Raw genomic sequence first — 21582 nt, 5'->3', positions numbered from 1 at the left:
TCACAAAAAGCCTGTCATCAGGAAAACATTCAACAAACACTATAGCTTTAAATTGTATAGTAGCTTGTTTTTCAACAGTGGTTGAACTGTGGTAAACCTGCGGTTCGTCAGAAATTACTCATAACGAAAAGAGTGCATACCCTACAGCTTCCTTTGACTAGTGGAAAATCCAGATGCACTCTTGTTCAGGGGGCTGTTGGTTTTTCATCTGTCAAAAGGTGGTGGTTAAATAGTGACAACCAAAACGTTCCCTTGCTTCACGTACTGTTACAAGACGGTAGTGCCTTTGAGTTGCCTTCTCTGAGGTGAGTGAATATTTCCTACTTTTGCTAATCTTATCTCGCATATTTTCATGACTACTTATTTTAACAGTATAAAGACTGTCACTAAAAAGGTACATAAAACATAGGAGGCTTCGGACAGAACGTTATTCATACTGTAGGTCAATGTTTTAGCAACGTTTGTTCTACCTCGAACCACAAAGAAAACACACCTCCTTTCTACAGGCACCTGCTGTATCGGATTCTATTTTATAGATAGTATCTGTCTAACTGTCTCTTTGCCTGTTCGTATGTCTATATAGCTAGCTAGTTAGCTATTAATTAAGCAATTTATTTATCCATTAATACATTCATGCATTTACTTACCTACCCAGATCAGTCTTGTACAGCCAGGGTGAGTATTTCCTCCCTGACAGCCATGCTGGGTCAAAACCTGTCATTGGGGGCAGGACATGAAGCATGTGGGCTCTTTTCTTTGACTCTCTTTGAGTAGGAAAGCCACACTGCTACTTGCAGCAGAACAAATGTTGTCAACATCACACCAACAACATTCACAATAGGTGCTTAGTGTGAAGCGTTTTCCCCAATGTGTCCATCGTGGAACAACATTAACTGCTTAATTTCTTGTGCAGACTAATAGCATTATGTTGTTTTCTTAGAGATGGAAAAACATTTTTTATAGAGAGTCATTGGAGAGAGATTTATGTTATTGACTTATGGTTATGACTTTTTTTACAATGCCAGAAATAAAATTACAAGGAAAACCACTGACCTGAATGTTTTAGCTTTCAGCTTAGACCACATGAGTTGCTGCACTCTACACGAACTACAGCCTGCTAAACCACCAGTGCAACACCATCAACAGCTGTGTGATGGTGGTGCACATGCACATCTGGCTGTTAATGCAGCCAGATCTGGATGTGGTTTAGCTCATTTAGCTCAAAACAAGCAGGACAGTGGCTCTCGAGGATCAGGGTTGGCCACTCCTGCACAAGGGTGAAAAGATGATCCTATCTTAACTTAGTACCCAATATGCCGTGACTCAATTTCCAGACATCAGCACCTTCCGATCTTTATATAAAAAAAGAACCATATAAATCCTTCATAATAATTATGTTGTCTTTTAAATGTACTTACAACTATTTACAAATCAAGTTCTTACCCTAGAACGTGGGAACAGGTTTATGTACAGCACTGTACAGTGTAGGTGGTAACCTTACTTTACCCTCAGCACCACAGATTTCACAGGCTACCATGATGAAGTATTATTCTTTCTCGAAGCAGATTTTCTTCAACCACGTGTTGGTTAGCAACCAAAATTAGTCAAGACTGGGGTCATGTTTTACTGACCCCTAGTGGCTAGAGTGCAGAGTGAAAAGAGAAGATGAGAAAGTATGACCCTTTATAACCTAGATATGTAGTGTAGCATGTTTTACAATACCTTTTTTTTTAACTATTAATATGCATGTGTTGTTTTCAGACATGGGTCTGAGTTCAGTGCTGAAAAGCCTTCTGATTTTCCTTAGGATATGTGGGATCTGTGCAGAATTCGTAACAGGTAACCTGAAGAACACCACTTTATAGTATACATATAAGATACAAATGACAATTATAAATTATTTAAAACAGATTCTATAGGTATATACGGGTGTTTGTAAAACAAACCGATTTGTGCGTGCGTAAACCAATCTGTGCATGCATAAACTGATCTGTGCGTGCATAACCAGATGCGTGGGTGCGTAACCAGGTGCATGTGTGGCCAGATGGGTGCGTGCGTAAACCAATCTGTGCATGCATAAACTGATCTGTGCGTGCATAACCAGATGCGTGGGTGCGTAACCAGGTGCATGCGTAGCCAGATGGGTGCGTGCGTAAACCAATCTGTGCGGGCATAAACTGATCTGTGTGTGCGTAGACCATAGACCGGTGTTGTTCAGCTAAAGTAAATGTCTTTATTAGAGTCTGATAAACAATCACACAGAATCACAACGGTAGCGTTACTAGAACATACCCACCTTAACTCCAGCTGCATCAGAACATAGCATGGCATTGCTAATAGCCTGTCGGCTAACATGCTACATTAATGTCTGATAGAAGCATTACCTCCGCAAATCCCGAGAGTAACGTCATGAAGTAACACTTCATACGCATGAAGTAACACTTCATACTCATGAATATGAGCCGTCATGTCTGTCTGATCATTAAATATAAGTAAAGTCATCAGTCAGTGAACTAGCTTGTTGCTGCTTGTGGAGCTTTCAGGATCTGCTGTGCCATGTCAAAGGACTGCGACTACTTGTACTTACTTGTAAATTTAGCCACGATTTGTTCATAAATTTAACGCCCCAAATTATAAGTGTAAGCATGGCATAGCCCCACTAAGTCTAGAGCTACAAATCTGGTTACGCACACACAGATTGGTTTAAACACGCATAGATCTAATTTGACCCTAATTTGAGTCCATACGTTGCAGGGTATTGTACTAACTTCGAGCTCAAGTTTGGGAGGGTTTTCTCTGTTCCTGGAGATACGGCTATGCTCAATAGCACCCTGGTGTCTCCAGAGGTGTTAAACTTCAAAACTGTCCCATACAACATCACGTGGTACCAGAACGTCTCAGGAAAGAACCAGCAAATGAGGAACCAGAGCGGTCGAATCCTAATACTTGGGGAGACTCTGTGGTTTCTTAATGTAACGCTGGATGATAAGGGGGATTATGTGACCATATTAAGGTATGACTGGCCCAGTTAAAATAAATGTTCCAAGTGCCGCTCTACATTACAACAGCAGTAGTACAGTATCGTTATGGAAACAGCAGAGGGCGCCAAGTAATAGACTGTGAGATGTCTATTACTGCATACGTTCCGTTTTCTTAAAAATAAGCATTTGATCGGTCCTTGTGTCCTTTTTTAATTAGTTCCATTTTCATTCTAAATAAATTTATTCCAAGATGGTTGACAGCCATGCTTTCTTTTCTCTTTACAGAACTCCTTATCATTGCTACAGACAGGTCACCACGCTTGTAGTTAATGTGACAAGTCAGTGTGGAAGACCAATAAAAAGCAATCAAAGTCTCACAAGTGGAGTTAATGACCGTCTGGGCTGCCCCCTGAATGACATTATCAAAAAACTAAACAGCTACAATGTGACCACCTCCCTCACGTGGTACAAGGTAGGTATTGGCTACAGTCATTTACGTTTTAGGCGTATTCACCTATATAAGTATAATCATGTAAAGTAAATAATATTTTCCACTAGGGTTGTGACCCCATAAAAGATGGACAAGCTAAAAAGTATTTCTACATAGCAACAACCCTACTGCAGATAAATAGGGTTAGCGTTTCTGAAGACAAGGCCACCTTCACATGTACTTTAAAGTTTAATCTCAGTGGCATCACAGGATCCATGTCAGAAACCATTGATGCATTGGTGAACGGTAAGAAGGACTGTCCAGTGTTTCCCCTAGGATCATGGCTTTTTTTTGTGTGTGTGTGTGTGTGTGTGTGTGGGGGGGGGCATAACTGTATGAAAAAAAAAAAAAACACTACTGAGCAACAACAGTGTTTTTGATAAACATCCTGATATTTCACGTTGTTATATTGTCTTATTAGAAGACTACAGAGCACCTCCACAAATGCATGAACCGGGCAACGAAGTGATCAAAGCACAATTGGGTGAGTATAGTACAAACTGAAATGTGGTGTTGTACAATAGAAGGATAGATAGATAAAGGATCATAGACACCAACATTAGCATGTACCAAAACACAGTCCACTAGTGTTAATTACGATCACGCTCTGAGAACACAATTGTTTGGGCAAACATCCACATCAATTGTTTTTATTTATTATTCAATTTATTTAGGGTCAAGTTTCAGCAAGCGGTGCCTCGTGTTTGTGCCTGGAAGTGAGGATGTGTCAATCGCTTGGAGTGATGGAAACAAATTAATTTTGAATACAGAGCCTTCTGAACGCATTCACATATCTGAAACAAGGTCAGCAGTCGTCGGTCACCATACCCTTTAAACTAATTTTGTTTTATATAATGTTTATTAAAAATGTGAAGAATATTTTTGTTAAAACTTTAGATTTAGTCAAATACAGCAACACTGCATTATCACATATTTTTGCTCTGTGTCTTTGTTCCAGTAAGCGGAACCATGATGTTCCAAAAAAAGGTGTATGGTTGGAGCAACTGCTGGTGTTTTCTGAAGTGACTGAAAAGGATTTCTACATCAACTTCACTTGTAAAGCACCCAGTGCCTATGGCCCACTAGAGGGATATTTCACTCTGCTACCAGCAGGTGCTATACAAGACACAAGTCTTGATTTATAGCAATGTCCCAATAAATCTGTACTAAATAACTCAACTTTTCCATTTGAATTAAACAGTAGTTTCAATAACTATAAAGAGTTTAGTATTTACACAGATTAGTTTTTTTATCATTTTACTGAGTGCATTTCCATTTAATGGTTATTAAGTGTGTAGAGATTAGGGTAAAAACTAAATAACAAAAAATATGCACTGAAAGCTGAAGAATACAATCCTCAAAAAACACGGAGGAAGAAAGAAAAATGTTCTCCCTGGTGAAGAAAAACCCTTAAAAGGGTAACAGATCAAGAAGGTAGGCGGAAGTGTGTCAAGATGAGTTTATAGAGGCAGTTCACCACAAAACCCACAGGTAAGCTTTGAAAACAGGAAGACAGATTAAAAGGGCAAATAAGAACGAGAGAAACATGTTGGGAAAACAGTTTACGGTTACATTCTGCATATGACAGTGATGGAAAAGAAACACAAGAAGAAGAGCTCATTATCTAAAGCATGGTGGAGGGGGAGGGCTGCATGAAGGGCTTCTCTCATATTTACTTATTCAGATTTGAGTTATACCCTTTTTGCTCAGTTGAAGCTGTTTGGTCAGATGTCGAGATAAAGACGTTTGATATCTCAAACCAGGCCATTTGAGGATATTGGACATGACTTAAGCACATTAATGCATGTTCAGTTAAAGAATTAGCAACAGTAAATGCAAATGCAAAATAGCATAAACCCGAATTTTGTTTAACTCTTAATTTTCATAAATGCTGCATCTGTCCCTACAGATCCAAACATCATTATTCCCATCGGCTCGGTTCTTGGGGGAGCAATGGTTCTGTTTGTTATCAGCATCATTGTCTACTACATTTTTAAAATAGAAATTGTGCTGTGGCTCAGGAAAGTGTTTCCAGTCCTTTATACAAATAAAGGTAATATTGCAATGCTGTGTATTATGCACCATATAAGTATGCATTGTACTAATGTGTTAATGTTACATCTCACACACATGCTAATACACACATACAAGCTTATTTTTAGGCAACTTGTATATTTCATGTGCATGATGTAATCAATTTAGCTGACTATAACATTTGCTTTATAATTATTGTGTGTCAGATCTGGATGGGAGGCTGTATGATGCTTATGTGGCATATCCACAGCCTGGGGAAGTTGGATTTAGCAAAGAAATGGAAACCTTTGCCCATCACACGCTTCCTCAAGTTTTGGAACACGCCTGCGGCTACAAACTTTTTATAGCCAGCCGTGACGGTCCACCTGGGCAGGGTAGGTGGCTCACATAGTATACATGAATGGCCCCAGAAGGGTCCATACTATCTGTTCAATGTCAGCTTGTTCCTTGCAGCTATCATAGACTCAGTAGAAGAGACCATACAAACCAGCTGCTGCCTCCTTCTGCTCTACACGGCCTCCACATTTACCAGCAACCAACACATGAGCAGCACTGGTAGCAATAACAACAATTTCACTAAGAGTGGCAACACTAGCGACAACGGAGGAAGAAAGACCAATGATAATGATAGTTGCACAAGTTTCAACTGTAATGAAGTTTATCCTGATACAAGACAACAATTAGAGTGTGTGGTAGGAATGCATAGAACCCTGCTGGAAGGATCCCTTAAGGTAAGACAAAACTGTCAGCATATATTCTAGACAGTAGAACCAAGCTTTACCATTTAAAACTTCTACTACTACAAAATAGGTGGAACTGTTGGAATAATAAAACAGCTAAAGCTGCAGCTAATACATAAACATAACATTATGACACTCAACTATGTTCACTAACGTAATTGAATTATCCAGACCTAACAAACTCCAACTATTGCTTCACAGGTGATTCTGGTTGAGATGGAACAGATCAGCCCAGCCCAGCTGGCTCTCTTCCCAGAGTCAGTGCGTCACCTGAGAAAGAAGCAAGGCGCCGTGTGTTGGTGGAAGAACACAAAGAAGCAGCAAAGGTGGAGGACATGTTCAAAGAGCAGGGAGGACGAGGACAAATGTGGACAGGACACACAGTGGTCACCATCAACTTCCCCTTCTTCCAGGTTTTGGAAGGAGATGAGGTATCATATGCCAGTGAGAGGCAAGAGGGAGATGTACCCTCAGAAAGCTGCCCTGCTGAACGTATGATACAGTAGGAGACAAGCTGTGCCAACTATTGAACCAGATAATGCTTCCACTGCATATTCTCATTAAAGTGACTCTCCTTCTCAGACACAGTGTGTGTCAGGTGTACATCAGCACGTGATGCAACACGCACATGTGCACAAACACAGGGGAGACTTACAAGTCAAAGACTTAATATGTTGCTTTACCAGCCCATTCATTTGAGTTTGGAACAACAATATGCATTATTTATATACCACATTTGAATCAATACCACACACACACACACACACACACACTGTACAGAAATTTGTTTCCCACTGAATGCAATGGTTTTAAATTTAAACTAACAACATCACATCAGGAGACCATTGGATTAGCTATGGGTGACGAAAAAAAAACATGTTCAGAGGAGTAACGTCATGTGCAACCGCTGTACTTCTAAAATGTACTTTGGGTACAGTACATAATCTCAGTCAGCCTCAGGTCAGTGTTCACATTACATGTGTTTTGCTAGTTTATGCTTGTTTATTTCATGCTCTGACAAATAAATATTATTGGCTGTTGAGTTCATTTTCATAGAACAGTTCATTTAAACACCTTTTGTTTGATTACTTGTATTTCGGTTTAATTTAATTAAAAAGACCTGGTTTAATTTCTGTACAGATTAAAAGGGCTTTAGCTATGATTGTAGCACACACATTTGTACCATCAGTGATGTTTAGTTATCGTTGAGGCTGGTGGTGGACGGTCTCCAGGCCTGGTCCATAATCCACCATTTTATTCAAGAAGTGATTCATTGGAGTGAACCACTATTCAGGTTAATTAAGGGGAGAGCTTAGGTGTATGGTTTTTTGGTCTTTTTTATTATTTGAATACAGTTGCTTGACTGAATTTGTTGAAGTGTTTATGATTTACTGACTTGCCTGTTGTTGTGTTACGATGCCTTTCATTGAGTTTAGCTTGCTTAACTATATAGTGGTCTAAGAAAGGGGGTAGGACTAGATAAGTATACACTTCTTTCTACTTCCCTTTGAATATGTAAAGTAATAAAAGGTAGTGTTTGTTTGTGATATTATCTTATTAATGTCATATGAGTTGTGAACTATATTAATTTTTTATTGTTTGAATCTTCCACTTTGTTGTATTGTTGTACCTTTTCGTTATTTTTTTTAATTTTCTTCACAACTTCACTTATTGTAACTTGTATTTTCTTCGACATGCTTGGGGAAAATAAATAAAAAAACTATTTGTCCTCAGTTACCCCTGTGTCTTAATGGTCTGATCAGCCATTATATATGATCCCTGGTGTATGTGTGTGTGTTATCAAACAATTATGAGTTCAACTGAAAACTGTCTTCAAGACTATTGGGCCAATGTGCATCTTTATGAAACAGTGAAGTCTACTGGCCTATATTTGAACCAATGAATGAGGAAACCACTATGGTACAAGTGGAAATTTTAAGCAGGGGTTAGTAGAACAGTATATCATGCTCTGAGAAGAAAAACCCAACCCAAAAAGCAGTTCATCAAGAAATACCTGTACTGTAGTCGTACATTTCCAAAACTGGTAAGTTAGCACTTGTCTGTTATTTCACTAGGTCTGTAAGAGTTTTGGGTTTTTCTGCACATTATGGGGATCTTACTTTGATGTTATTATTGAACGTACAGTAGTACTGTATTAGGAATAATACATGTATACAGCGATAATTTTCTATTTATGGTCTCAGCAATGTCTAGTGTTGGGTCTAGTTTAGTTTAATTAAGGTTTTAGTTTAACGTAGTATTCCTACATAGATTATTATATTATTATGTAGTCATTGTACTTTATTTAATATTGTTTTTTACTATTACCAAGGTATTTGTTTTCATTTCCTATTATTTATTAATCATAGAATATATAATTGTTAGGTTTGGCTATTCTATTATTTAATTCATTTAATATGATTTTCTACTATATGCAACAATAACAGAGTAAAACCCCAGAATGTTGATTGATGTTTTCCAAAGAAAAGACCAATCAGTGGAACTTCCTGGGACTTCACTCAGAGTTTAAGCCCTTCCTTTTTCGCATCAGCAGTCCACTGTGCACCTCTCACTTCCTCTTACTTGCGGCTTTTCAAGTCTGATACCCACCAGGAAATGTGTCAAGAAACCTTATTTATTTGAGAATGTCAACCGAAACCGTGAGCCATGACTGAGATTCCAAATGTGACTTTAATTAAATATACACTGTTTAGCTCCTCAGGCAAGAAGCATGGCAGTGACAGGCTGGGTCTACTTGTTTGCTTCAATACAATATCTCGGACTTCTTATGGCGCACAGTGAGTATGGCTTGCTGGAGTATTGTTGTTAAGGGACGCTTCTAAAAGTGGGTCACCAGCTACTGGAATTCTGGGAATACTTACAGTTTGGAATTAACTTACACAGGACTGTGCATACATACAGTGCACCTTGAGTTTATGAATGAGCTACAAACATTTTAAAATGCCATATTATATTAGCATGTTAATGTAGAAATTATTCAAAACTGTGGTCAATAACAAAGACTAAGATGTAACTATTTAAAAGAGACTACAACATAAGTATTTCTGATTAATCAACCGTGGAGTGTACGTACTATTGACATAACACAATGATGAAAGGTGACACGTTTCACAAGCAGTCAGGCTATGATCACACTACAGTCAACAGACTGTTAGAGAGCGCTGTAAGGGGCAAAACCACAGAGCAGAGCGGTTTAAGGCTGCTCCAGTAATTGCATACGTGTCAGCGACAGCTTTGGCAAAAGGCAGCGCTCATACCCAACATCCATGATCATAATCAACAATAGTTTTGAAAGATGGTAAAATGTTTAAATACAGTCAAACTTGAAACACAGCGACTGTCTGAAAACCATCGGCCGCGGTGCAGGTCTGTTAAGTTCACAGTTAGTGTAAGAAAAAGATAAATACCTGTATTTTCATCACAGTGTTTACAGCAGGGAAGTCTTCCTTTCTTGTCTCAATCAAAAAAGTTACTTGGTCCTGAAATGAGACAGTAAATACTGCGTCTGCAGTTATGAAACATGACATAATATGTGGTTGATTCTAAATGAACAGAAAAGAAACGCTTTTTTAAACGTTATTATTACATCATTATTTAGCCAAACAGCAGGAAACTAATTGGCCAAAGTTTTTAAATATTTGTGGCACACAAACTCACGCTTTAAAGGAGTCATATCATACTTTTCATTCTAAAAAATATTAGACTTTAATGTCTCAGTAAGGTCTCTGTAAATTTCCATCCCATAAAACCCTTTAGATCGTCCACACTGCCCCTGTCAATATGTGGTTCTCACTCCCCATCAGCAAACGCTGTGTTTTCTGGGCGTGTCGCAAGCGAAGCTGCTCACCACACCTCTGTGCGGAAGCGCATACCTTTTTTGTTGTTGTTTTTTTTTTTTTTAAATTGGCTCCATGGATACGAGCCACTGCACGGTTACGATACAATAGGTGGCAGTAGTGCGACATTGAGAATGCAATCCACCGCAATCCTCCACAGAAGAAGACGACCCACTACAGGACTGCACAACATTAGCCAGCTGATTCGTAGCGTAGTAGAACCATACGTCTACGATCCCGAATCTGACCCTGAAGCTGAAGAGGAGGCTGTTGAAGTCGCCACATTTCGGCTGATGCAAGTTAGTAGTTTACATTTACACATTTCACTGTTTTTGTCTTACTTGTGCTGCTGCTCTGACAATTTTATTTAAAAAATGTGCATTAATATTTAGAGCAATCACTGCATGACCTTCCTGGGAACAAAAAGCATTGGTTCAAATTATATATTGACCTAACGTATTTTTACTGCTTTTAATTATGTTTTTTGTCATTCTTGATAAATCTGACAGTAATATGTCTCTGTATCTGAAGTCGTTACAGGTATCTAGTCTACAGAGGCTAGTGAGCTGGTGCTGAGGATTCTTGGGGTGAAGAATCTGAGTTGCCATCTCTTCATGCTTGGGTTGTAGATGAAGGCAGTTTCCTGATGGATAAAACACTAAAACACTCATAGTATGATTGATGTAGACCACCTGTGGAATAACTCCTTTACCATTTGAGTAAAAATGTGTTTTTTGTGAGTGCAACACTCATTAAGAATTTTTTTATTTTATTTATATATAATTTATATGCTTTTTATTTATGGCCGCTTCAACTTTGTAGCTTACCATATTAGAAAGAGAAAAACATGTAATTTCAATACTATGATTTCCTAAATAAAAGTGTTTTACCTTCAGAAACAGAGTTTAGTGAAATACATAATAGTTAAAGCCAACTTTATTGTAAACCAAAAAATACACCACTACTCCAAAGCTAGAACAAACTGTTACCTTCACACTCCAATGTGCAATGTATAGGTTACTGAGTTAATTAAGAGGTCTGGGGGTTTGAGGTCAGAAGCTTTTGCAGGGCCTGCAGACGAAATGCATGAAAGTAGGGTAAACAGGGAGATGTGGTGATCCTTGTTCTCATCACTATTTGGAAGACTGAGCGGAAGCAGTCCTCTACCAGATGGAAGCTGTGGCTGTCCTCACCATCACCTCATCAAAACAAAAGGTACTGCAATCAGAATTGTAGATTAGTGAAATGTTCATTATTATGTAGGTCAAAACCTTCTCTAATGTAAGAACACACAATACCAGACAAAAAATTAAACCAAACAAGAGGACAGGCCTGTCTGTGCTAAAACAACAGATAAACAGTTGTTACAATTCAAATATAAAATCTAAACAGTATATACCAATTAAAATCTTCTATTACCTATCTTACTGTTGGTACATACAAACTTACATACCTTCACTCCTGAGCTGGGCAGCAGATGTCGTGTACCAACAGTCTGCAGTGATTTCTCTGTTTGACAGCCTCCTTGCATGTAGGTAACTGGGATGTGCTCCCTACAGTATAGAAAAGACTGTTACATTTACTGTAAATTGTATTGGTCCTACAAATATAATGGCTATGGTACAAGCTAGGTACTGACCAGATAAGCAGCAGTTATTGTAGAGATGTGACTAATTAGCAACTAAGCTTGAAACACAACACAGTAATCATTCCAACTAATCATGTTAGAATTTGATAGAACAATGACATAACCCAAAATCACAAGTTGATTTAGGCTGGAACAGACGGGGTAATAAACATAACCGCGTTCATCTGCAGGTTCTTTTTGTAGCGATCGACCAGCTGTAGCTCTAAAGTGCAAAGGCCTAAAGGCATGCTAACGGCTAACGCAACACAAACAGGAGCGGCAGCACGTCAACAGGACAAAAGCTCGATCCACCGCTTCCTGCCTGTCGCCGATCGAAGGCCCATCGCTATTAGCTGTTCCCCACACAGGTGTGTGGTTGCACCAACTCAGAGTAGCACATTTGAAAGGGACAAAGGCTCAGTTGACTCACTGTAGCCGTTAGCGACGCTAGCGATTAGCTTGTCTCACATGTGGGTAACTGCATTTTAAACAGACCCAACTAACATATTTAGATATCACAAGTATCAAGCACAAACTTACTACAGCGAGCTAGATCCACCGCTTCCTGGCTGTCGCCGCTGGAAGGCCATAACGATCAGCTGTTCCCCGCAGGTGTATGTGATTACAGAAAAAGGACAGACGCTAGACCCACCGCTCCCTGCCTGTAGCCGCTCGATGCCGTTAGTCATTAGCTTTTCTCCACACAGGTGTGTGGCTGCAGGAGCCCACATGAGCACATTTGAAGGGGACAAAGGCTCGACTGGCTGTAGCCGTTAGCATAGCTAGCTAGTAACTTGCCCCACACATAGGTTACTACATTTTAAACGGACAAACTAACATTTTAAAACATTATAAATATCAAGCATGTACTTACTGCAGTGAGTGGATGACGGACTTTAGGAATAGATCCTTTTTTTCCAACAGGAGCCGTGAAACACATCCAGCATTGTACGCACCCTTGTTTGAAATGCACATATGCTGAGGCAGTGTTTCTGGCACCGGTCCGTTAAAAATAAAAGTGACCCACAAAGTCCTCACTTGTTGATCCCTTGGTAAAGTGAATAGACTTTGGTGTTGGTTAGAACACCTAAGAACTGAACTATTTCTATGGGAGGACTTGGGCGCTGCCGTGCGGGTCTGTTCACGGTGAGTGAGAGGGGGGAAATGGCGGAAGTCCAGTTTTGGTTCGGGATCATTGTGGGGGTGGTGGTTCAGGATTTGCAAGGAGAACTTTCAACCAGTATGACGAAACCTAGGGAACGGCCTCAGAACAGTAGATATCTCTCTCCATTGGATGAGAAAATTTACGTTTTCAAAATGTGAAAAAAGCAGGAAATGCATTTCTACCGTGCTCAGTGTGTGTATATGTGACCCATAGAGTCATAGGGACGCTCCAAAATGTCTAAAAAGTGGATTTTGCATGATATGAGCCCTTTAAACTTGAATAAATGGGACACAAAAAATTAAGAATGAAAACCAAACAATGTTGTGGTTCGGAATTATCGTAAAATACGTTCTACTTGCTGAATTCATGACACTACATCGCCCACAACACAGAGCCTCGTCTATTGATGACTTCCTCTGATAAATCGCATCGACGTCAACCAGCCTCGCCGTCTGCTGTAGTCATAACACGACTGTTTATCTCACGAAGGGACTCGTGCAGTTACGAGACAAAATACATAAAATAAAGATGCAATCATGTGGCTCAGGAGCAGATTCACGTGTCACTACGCTAACCACGTGCTCAGCAGAACCGAGCCAGCGTTATCTAGCGGCAGGCGGGTCCAGTCAGGCTTACCGGACCTCCTCATCTGCTTCTCCTTTGCAGGTGTCCTTTTTGTTGACTTGTGGTCCACGTCCTCTTCCTTTGGAGTCACTTCAGGCAAACGTTGCTCCTTTTCACCAGGAGACGACGGACCGCAACGCCAGCGGTTTATGCTAGCAGCTAGCTTAACGTCGACTAGCATGCTTACTTATCTTAGTCCCGTGATTTAAACACTAACAACTTCTTGGTTTGGTGCATCCTCCGAAATGTCTCAAAACATGCCCGCCTGCGTTCCTGTCGTTACTGTACAACACATTAGTGACTTTAACTTCTCATGGGCGCGGGCAGTTTAGTAGCACAGTACCGTGAGCGGCTTAGTAAGCCCGCCAGCTGACCGTGGCGTGGTGCGTTCAAGGACGCTGTTAATACTGTACGACCATTCGACACCACTAATAAAATACGAAAAAAATAAACAATACCCAGTTATTATACTTTGATCCTGATTACTGTCTATCCAACTGTCATATATATTACTGTGATGTGCATGAAAAACAGCGCTTCATACGTCAATGGCTAAAAATGTCTAATAAGTTTGATTTAAAAGTGAGTCAGGTAAATAATTTTAAAAATCATCTGTTACTGTTTCTGTCAAAGGACCAGTCCTATTCTGCCCCTCATTTTAGTTCTGTAGAACCTTTTAATGCTGAAACACTGAGCATCGTTTGTGGTTTGTTACACCACAGACACAGTAGCAGGTGAAATGTCATGGTTCGCGCCACCTTTGGTCTTTTACTGCTTTACACACTGTTATTCAAATGCTGTGGGTTCCTGGGGCAACGCATTAAATAAATGGTACTTTTGCTTGCGTGAGATTCACACCTTGTTGGTAACGTCATTTCACCTCACGCAACCTTTGAAAGCGTGGGTGACGAATGCTGGCTTACTGTACGTTCTGTGATTTTGAAAACATGGAAACTCCATTTCCATTTAGCTCCTGCACCTTTGCAGGCGCTTGCATGCAGTTGGTTGTTAGTGTAACGCTGTTGTGGAAATTCTTTGTTAGCGGAGGTGAGCTTAACGAGGCCGTTGGTATTTTAACCTCTGTGACCTAGTTTGCCACAACAAGTAGACATCTCGTTTTACAGCATATTATTCTGACATTTTCTTTAATGGTTTTACATTTTGACAGCATATTGCTTTTTGATTTTCAAAAACATAAATATGAAACTACTAAAATAGCAGATTGCATATGAAAACAGCCACCAAACATACGTCCATCAGTCTTCAAACATTAGGTTGGCGATTAATAACACTACTACAGTAAGTACACATTGGGGTTAAATTCTCAGGTCAGGAACTGAATGACTGATATCTTTTGGCTCTGTCACATCCAGACCCCAGTGTGGAGATGGAGACCTACCATGTGAGCGCTGGCCACATGTTCTTGCTGAAGTGCCTCATTCCTGGTGCTCATCCGAATGTGACCTGGGGCAGAGGTGGGAGACACAACCTGAATCTGCCAACTGGCGTGGAAGTCAGGGAGGGACTGCTGTGGTTCCTCCCGGTGCAGACGGCCCACGAGGGAAACTACACCTGTGAGAAATGGTACAGAAGCACCTTTATTAGCAGATTCACACTGTTCAAAAGTGTTTGGAACGTGTTTTATTGAGGCAGTGAAGGGCAGACAGTTGACATCACACACTATAAAGCGTGAAACATTTAGACAGCTTTCCTAGGTGATATACTGAAAAAGTAGCTGTTACAGTATGTTACTAAATTATATTATATTATATTATATTATATTATATTATATTATATTATATTATATTATATTATATTATATTATATTATATTATATTATATTGTATATTACTGGTGGAAAGAGAGAGCTCACTTAGCAAAGAAAAGAACAAAAAGAACATAATCTTTTACATACTGGAGAGGAATCCTGTGTTTCATTGGGGAGTCAATCACTTTAGCTGCATTATTCTAACGTGTAATGTCGTGTTTAGTACAGTGCATTATTTGATTCTGACTTTCCAGTTGTAAAGTACTGTGGATTTGTTCTCGCTAGGAGCACAAAAGGCTTATTGCAGATGACGGTTCAGGTGTCAGTATCCAATAGAGAGTGTCCTGATGCTTCGGAGACAGTCTCCATCCCGCACGGAGTCAGTGGAAGTCTTCCCTGCAAACAGACGGAGATCTTTCAACTGGGAAATACAACGAACATACGATGGATGCAGGTAAACGGACCGCAGTGTTTCAAATATCTCACACGTAAAGTACTGTACAACTGGCACAAATCTAAATTCCCTCCACTCATACCCGGTTTAAAAAGGTAAACTGGTGTCACACAGAAACTGTCATAAACAATTTATTCTAGATTCATGAAACTTATTTTTATTGATGATTTGTTCTTGTTTTTTTGTTTCGATGAACTTAATGAAGTTGTATTTGACTGTATCAACACTGCCCTCTTCTGTCCACTTCAGGGACATCTGAAGATGTGGTGGGGCCGACCTCTATAAATAAATAATGTTTATAAAGTACAATGAATTTGAGAAGGCAGCAGAAATACATTGAAATACAGACAAAAACTAATGTTTTAGATTAGTTTTTATCTGTATTTCAATGTTTTGTTGTTGTTACAGTTTTAAGATTTTTGCCTTTTCATCTCTTTGCAATAGGTTTGAGTGATTTTAGTGCAACTGCAAGGGAATATGGGTAAATGTGCTTATGTACAGAAGATGCCGATGTTGGTTATCATAGTTCTACAGAAGAGGCTGATAAAATATTTTATAATTAATCAAATGCAGCCTACCAAAATGTCGAAAGATATAAAATCTGAAATATGACTTAAAATATGTACTTCCTGTGTAAGTGTTTTTAACTGTGTGTTTTTTAACAAGTCATAGTTTAGCATGATTCATGCTTCCATATCTGGAAATCAGATCCAGATAAGACATATCAACCAACCACTCCATCTTATTTATCTTACTCCCCTATATTCCTCACTCAGTCTATCTTCAGTCTATCTTGAGTTAATCTAGTATCCATAGGCATGTGCTGTGATGCATGTATTTTAACAATGTAGATTATAAACTGAACTGAATGTGTGTGTTTGTGTGTGTGTGTGTGTGTGTGTGTTTGTGCGTGTGTGTGTGTGTGTGTGTGTGTGTGTAGGAATGCCAACCAGTGCAGCCACTGTCTGTGGATAATAAAGGCCTTATGAGGTTGCCTGCAGTCTCAGAGACACATGTGGGGAAGTACACTTGCCTGGTGGACCTTAGTGTGGACGGTAGGGAGTACACGGCTGCACGCAGCATCCAGCTGACTGTCAACAACGGTATGTGCTGCTGCTCAGCTGCTCATTTAAACCCAGATGCAGGGAAAAATGCATTTTTATTGTGATTTATTGCATGCTGCAAAAGCAACAGAATTTCTGTTATAGATGAAAACCATGTGCAGGCCTTGCAGAATCGCCCCCAAGTTTCTTTGCTTGTATTTTATTCAATATATTTTTATTGCACTTTCTACAGATATGGTGGCCACAGAACCGCAGGTGGTGTTGCCTCATAACCAAGTGATCAAGGTTGAAGTGGGTAAATACCTGTAATGCCTCACACATGCTGTCAGCGTGGGGGGTGTCATTGTGAATAGCTCTGATCTCTCCCCTGTTGGACAGGTATGCCCCTGGAGCTGATCTGTGAAGCCCTCATAGGTCACAGTGAGGACGTGAACACTGTCATGTACTGGACTGTTAACATGGAGTTCATAGAGGAATATAATGGCCTCACAGAGTCCTGGGAATTGTGAGTGCACGCAGCCCACAATTAATCTTAGACAGTGTGAACGTGTCTTGGAAGAACATGTGACCTGCTGTGTTTGCAGAGATGTTATTTAGCCTGTATGTTTCTAGTGCTGTTAGTTTTATTTCTGCCTGTCCTCGTCTCTGCGTTAGGTTTTTCAAGTAGTGTGTTCAGTTTTCCTGCATGCAGAGATCTTCACTTCTTTCATTTTATGTTAGCGCTTTAGTCCTGCCTTGCAGTGAGCTTGTGTTATTTTGTTACCAATCTGTGTCATAAGTGGTCCTGCTGGAAGCAGCGAGTGTATGTTTGGTATTTAATAAATCGTTTTATGTCAACTTTTACTTCCTGTGTTACGTCGTGCAATTGGGATCTCCCCCCTCCATGCTCCTGTGACCTGGTCTGTGGAAGTGGGCAGAGAAAAGAGCCCACGCTCTGTAAGAACATTAAGTCCTCGCTCAGAGTGGGCACTAATTAACTGTCCCGCCTCTGGAACCAACGGGGGGAGTTGTAACACAGCGTATCTGTGTGGAAGTCGTGACATTATGTGCAGTAAATGATCCTGTTTATGTTTTAGCTACTGCAAACTGCAGGAAGGCGAGTTAGTTAATTAGTGCTGCTGCAAATGCAAACTAACACAGCTGACGCCAACCATGGACTGATGTCTTAATTCTGCCCTTCTAGTCTTCAGGTGCAAGGCAGAGTGTACAGCAGGTCTGTGCTGTTCATCCCTGAAGTTCACCCTCACTTCCTGAACGTCCCTATTCAGTGCCATACAAGGAACTCAGTGGGTCAGTCTGTGGGAGTGGTGACGCTTCATGAAGGTACAGCACAGTGACGTGGGCTGCAAGGGAGTTCTCCCAATGCTTAAATAAATGAATCTACATATTTGAGTAGCATTTATGTATGTGTGACATAATAGCTACATGTATGAAGGTGCTTAAGAGAAGACAGGGTTGAAGGTGACGACTGAGTTGTGGGTCTTCTCTCTCCAGCCGACCGCACCGTGCTCTACATCACAGTGGCTCTGTGCCTCACTGGGCCCCTGGCTCTTCTGGCCCTGGGCGCTGTCTTCTTCCTCTGTAAGGTAGATCTGGTGCTGGCTCACAGGAAACTCCTGAGGCATTTTCCCAAGAAACAAGGTCAGTGTTTTTAAATGGAAGGTGCACTTTTCTGTTGCACCACAGTTACGAAATATGTTAAAACTCTTGTTTGCGTGCCAATGCAAAGAAGGGCAAAGAAATTCCAAAGAAATTTATTTGCAGAATTTGAAGAGTTGCACTGACTGTAGAAAAGCACATGAGAAAATATATAAAGTGCTTATTACTGACTGTGATCTGCAGCTCTAGATGGGAAGCTCTACGATGGGTATGTGAGCTTCCTGAGCCCCAACACTCAGCGTTCAGCGGAGGCGGCGACCTTTGCCCTTCGGATCCTACCTGAAGAGCTTGAGAAGAAACACGGCTACTCCCTGTACATCAGAGGACGGGATGACTGCCCTGGAGAAGGTGACAATCAGACACTCAGCATTTTCAGAGTTCCTGTTGGCAGAACTGACCTTGTTTTACGCATGTTTAGCTTATGATACCAATAATTTCAAACATACTGTAATAACAAATAATCAACACCTACATCAACTTTGTTGTTGCATTGACCCTTAGTGACAGATGTCTTTCATTTTAATTCTTCAAAATCTGTCATTTCATAAAATTTTAATGCATGGGGGAAGTATACAGTAGGCCAAAAACAGTGTCAGAGCTCTATTACAGCCTGAAAGCAGAATTGTTTCTTGTTGTTTAGGTGAAATGATTATGGAAAATGGTTCCCACACACGGGCGGCATGGTGGTGCGGTTGGTAGCACCGTCGCTTCACAGAACCAAGAAGGTTCTGGGTTTGATTCCCGGTGCCCTTCTGTGTGGAGTTTGCAGGTTCTCTCGGGGTTCTCCGGCTTCCTCCCACAGTCCAAAGACGTGCATTAGGCTGATTGGACTCTCTCCATTGCCCATAGGTGTGAGTGTGTGTGTGTGAATGGTTGTCTGTCTCTGTGTTGCCCTGCGATGGACTGGCGACCCGTCCAGGGTGGACCCTGCATCTTACCCATAGCCAGCTGGGTTAGGCTCCAGTACCCCCGTGAACCCGCATTAGGGAATAAGCAGCTTGGAAAATGGATGGGTGGATGGTTCCCACACACCATACCACCCTAGAAATGAGTCATATTTGAATAGGGATCAGTCGCTGCATCTGGGGTCCAGATTGACCCACGCTGACCTTATTTTACACAAATCCGACCTCCTCCTGACGCGTTTGTTTCATACCCTCCGTTTTGTTACAGCCGTTCATGATAGCATAGCTGCCGCCATTCACCAGTGCCACAGGCTGATCATCATACTGTCACCGGAGGCTAAAAACCCCACCGACGCTCACACAGCAGAGGAAACGCTGCCAACCACATGCGACGACCAAACGCAGATGTGCTATGAGCAGAAAGTCGGGCTTTACAGCGCGTTGACCCAGAACGACCCACAAGTGATTCTGGTGGAAATTGGTGAGAGCAGACACTGTTGGACTGCAACAGTAACTTAGTAAATGGTACAACCTAATATGTGAGTGCATTTATTAATATTTACAACATTACCACATGTTCAGATGGCCCTGTGGATTACAGTCGCCTGCCAGAATCTCTGCGCTACATCAGGAGGAAACAAGGAGCCCTGAAGTTCAGGACAGACTCCACCAGAGCCCAAAGGCTCAGCCAGCTCTGCTCAAACAGGAACTTCTGGAAGAGTCTGAGGTACCACATGCCCTCAGTGCCGACAGGAAGACGCACCATCGTCTGAACGACGACGAAACCAGTGCTAAGGTTGGCGTTTGGCTGGAAATGGTTCTAGTTTTTAAACATTCAGTTCTTACAGAGAATAAACAAAGCTAGTTTCCAGATAATTCCCAGTGTGACATGGTGAGCAATCTGCTGGATTTAGTGTTCGTTTGAAACCTGAACCTTGAAGAGCAAATGATAACAGACTCACCTCTGTGTGTCTCTGAACAAAGCAGCAGTGTTTTCTGCTGTTTTTCTTTTCATGCAGGAGTGGCTCAGTCACTGTTGGCTGTGACACAGAGGGTGTTTCCTAATTAATAGGAAATTATTGATGGTTTTAATGATGTTTCTTTTGTATTCGTCAGTCGTCATGTGTTTTGGCTTTAGTTGCAATAGTCAGAGTTTATATTAAACCCTGGGGCAAAGTTTGAGTAGAACAAGAACAGGCCATTGTCAAAGCTTTGTTTCTTTCAATCAAACACTTTGTTGGTGCCAGCTTAAACCTCACTTCCTGCTCTGCCCGTAAGGAAAAAGCACGTCCCAGAAACCACTGGACTGGGCACTGGAGACTTCCATCTCAATCAAAGATTCACTCATTCACCACTTACTGTAGTCCTCGCTAGCATGCATTATGCTGCGAGGAATGTTCTAATGTCTTTCTGAAGTGATGAAGACTGATGAATGGAAGGATCTGTTTCCTCCTAAACATAACAGTGAAGTGAAGGGAACCACATCCTCCACTTGGAGAAGATGAGCCACTCAACATGAACCCAACATGTCCGTCATTCCTCCTGAAAGGGAACAGGCTTTGAGGTTAATGATGTCAGACTTATTTTTACTTCTTCAAAACAATAAACTTTAACCTTGTGATAAAAAGCTCTGTTTTACTTGATGCCTTTATTTATTTGTGTCAATGATGTGGTTTAGTGGGTGCCATGGCGACCAGATGCCAGCATGGGGTGTGTGCATGTTTTCCCCCTATTTATGCGGGTTTTCTCTGTCTTCCCTCTGACCCATACATAGCAGGAGAATTTACACTGGAAGCCCAACAGTTTGAGTAAAAGAACAGCATTCACGTATTCACGTTAGAGAATGGCTCAGCTGTAACGTGCACTTGCGTAAACCGGCCTGTTTAATGCATTTCTTGTGGTTTTCGCAGCAGTTCGCCTTGTGTTAGTCTCCATGTCAACGAGGCACGTGCACTTACATTAATAAGTGTTTACACAGCTACACTGCTGACGATGAGCTGATTCTGACTCACAGTTTCAGACTCTGTTACTTCACAGTCTTCTGTTAGAAAAGCTCACAGATGACAATTAAAGAAAATGGCAGAGCACAGAAACAGCCGAGACATTAGAAGGCACTTAGTTACCTGACACTGGCTGAACATCACTGAGATCAATCTCGACCGTAAAGCATGAGAGGCTCTCAATGGGAGATGCCTTTGACGTAGAATACTGATC

At 40.9% G+C, this 21582-nt stretch overlaps 2 protein-coding genes and 1 long non-coding RNA gene across 13 annotated transcripts in view; 2 read left to right on the top strand and 1 right to left on the bottom strand.

Moving 5' to 3' along the window:
- The window catches only part of LOC114847516 (uncharacterized), a 36982-nt gene extending 22596 nt beyond the window's left edge, over nucleotides 1-14386 (bottom strand). For 2 of the 7 annotated variants that reach the window (XR_008693434.1, XR_008693438.1), the window contains exons 1-2: nucleotides 9924-9938; nucleotides 9674-9745 (exon numbers count right to left, since the gene is read on the bottom strand). This is a non-coding gene — a long non-coding RNA (uncharacterized LOC114847516). Of the gene's footprint in view, nucleotides 1-9673; nucleotides 9746-9923; nucleotides 9939-13530 lie in introns of those variants that run through there. The other 5 variants (XR_008693433.1, XR_008693432.1, XR_008693437.1 and 2 more) reach the window with 5 other exon arrangements.
- Nucleotides 61-7287, top strand: LOC114847510 (interleukin-1 receptor type 1-like). Of its 2 annotated transcripts, XM_029137338.3 has the most exons (12): nucleotides 61-305; nucleotides 1762-1839; nucleotides 2755-3013; nucleotides 3267-3453; nucleotides 3540-3717; nucleotides 3893-3955; nucleotides 4146-4275; nucleotides 4430-4584; nucleotides 5381-5524; nucleotides 5712-5879; nucleotides 5959-6236; nucleotides 6447-7287. In XM_029137338.3, the coding sequence occupies exons 2-12, from the start codon at nucleotides 1764-1766 to the stop codon at nucleotides 6741-6743; spliced, it is 1935 nt and encodes a 644-aa protein (XP_028993171.1). In that variant the 5' UTR covers nucleotides 61-305; nucleotides 1762-1763; the 3' UTR covers nucleotides 6744-7287. The 2 variants fall into 2 exon arrangements, with proteins under 2 accessions (XP_028993171.1, XP_055361157.1); XM_055505182.1 differs by lacking the exon at nucleotides 2755-3013.
- On the top strand, nucleotides 8196-20996 carry LOC114847513 (interleukin-1 receptor type 1-like). Of its 4 annotated transcripts, XM_055505184.1 has the most exons (12): nucleotides 8196-8289; nucleotides 8960-9043; nucleotides 14892-15102; nucleotides 15572-15740; nucleotides 16681-16843; nucleotides 17037-17099; nucleotides 17183-17309; nucleotides 17988-18127; nucleotides 18299-18445; nucleotides 18647-18811; nucleotides 19637-19849; nucleotides 19951-20996. In XM_055505184.1, the coding sequence occupies exons 2-12, from the start codon at nucleotides 8977-8979 to the stop codon at nucleotides 20139-20141; spliced, it is 1656 nt and encodes a 551-aa protein (XP_055361159.1). In that variant the 5' UTR covers nucleotides 8196-8289; nucleotides 8960-8976; the 3' UTR covers nucleotides 20142-20996. The 4 variants fall into 4 exon arrangements, with proteins under 4 accessions (XP_055361159.1, XP_028993174.1, XP_055361160.1 ...); XM_029137341.3 differs by lacking the exon at nucleotides 8196-8289 and having other exon boundaries at nucleotides 8758-9043; XM_055505185.1 differs by lacking the exons at nucleotides 8196-8289; nucleotides 8960-9043 and adding an exon at nucleotides 10416-11317.
- Nucleotides 20997-21582: the final 586 nt, after the last annotated feature.

Source organism: Betta splendens, chromosome 21 (genome assembly GCF_900634795.4).
Source record: "Betta splendens chromosome 21, fBetSpl5.4, whole genome shotgun sequence".
Classification (NCBI taxonomy): Eukaryota; Metazoa; Chordata; class Actinopteri; order Anabantiformes; family Osphronemidae; genus Betta; species Betta splendens.
Note: the sequence above shows the minus strand (reverse complement) of the source record. Positions and strands in the feature narration are given on the sequence as shown.

Coding starts and splice junctions, on each gene's coding strand:
- LOC114847510 (XM_029137338.3), top strand. CDS start 1,764: ATGGGTCTGAGTTCAGTGCTGAAAAGCCTTCTGATTTTCCTTAGGATA. Junction 3,454..3,539: donor CCTCCCTCACGTGGTACAAG/GTAGGTATTGGC, acceptor ATTTTCCACTAG/GGTTGTGACCCCATAAAAGA. Junction 3,718..3,892: donor CATTGATGCATTGGTGAACG/GTAAGAAGGACT, acceptor TTGTCTTATTAG/AAGACTACAGAGCACCTCCA.
- LOC114847513 (XM_029137340.3), top strand. CDS start 13,431: ATGTGGCTCAGGAGCAGATTCACGTGTCACTACGCTAACCACGTGCTC. Junction 18,446..18,646: donor GCATTTTCCCAAGAAACAAG/GTCAGTGTTTTT, acceptor TGTGATCTGCAG/CTCTAGATGGGAAGCTCTAC. Junction 18,812..19,636: donor GGATGACTGCCCTGGAGAAG/GTGACAATCAGA, acceptor GTTTTGTTACAG/CCGTTCATGATAGCATAGCT.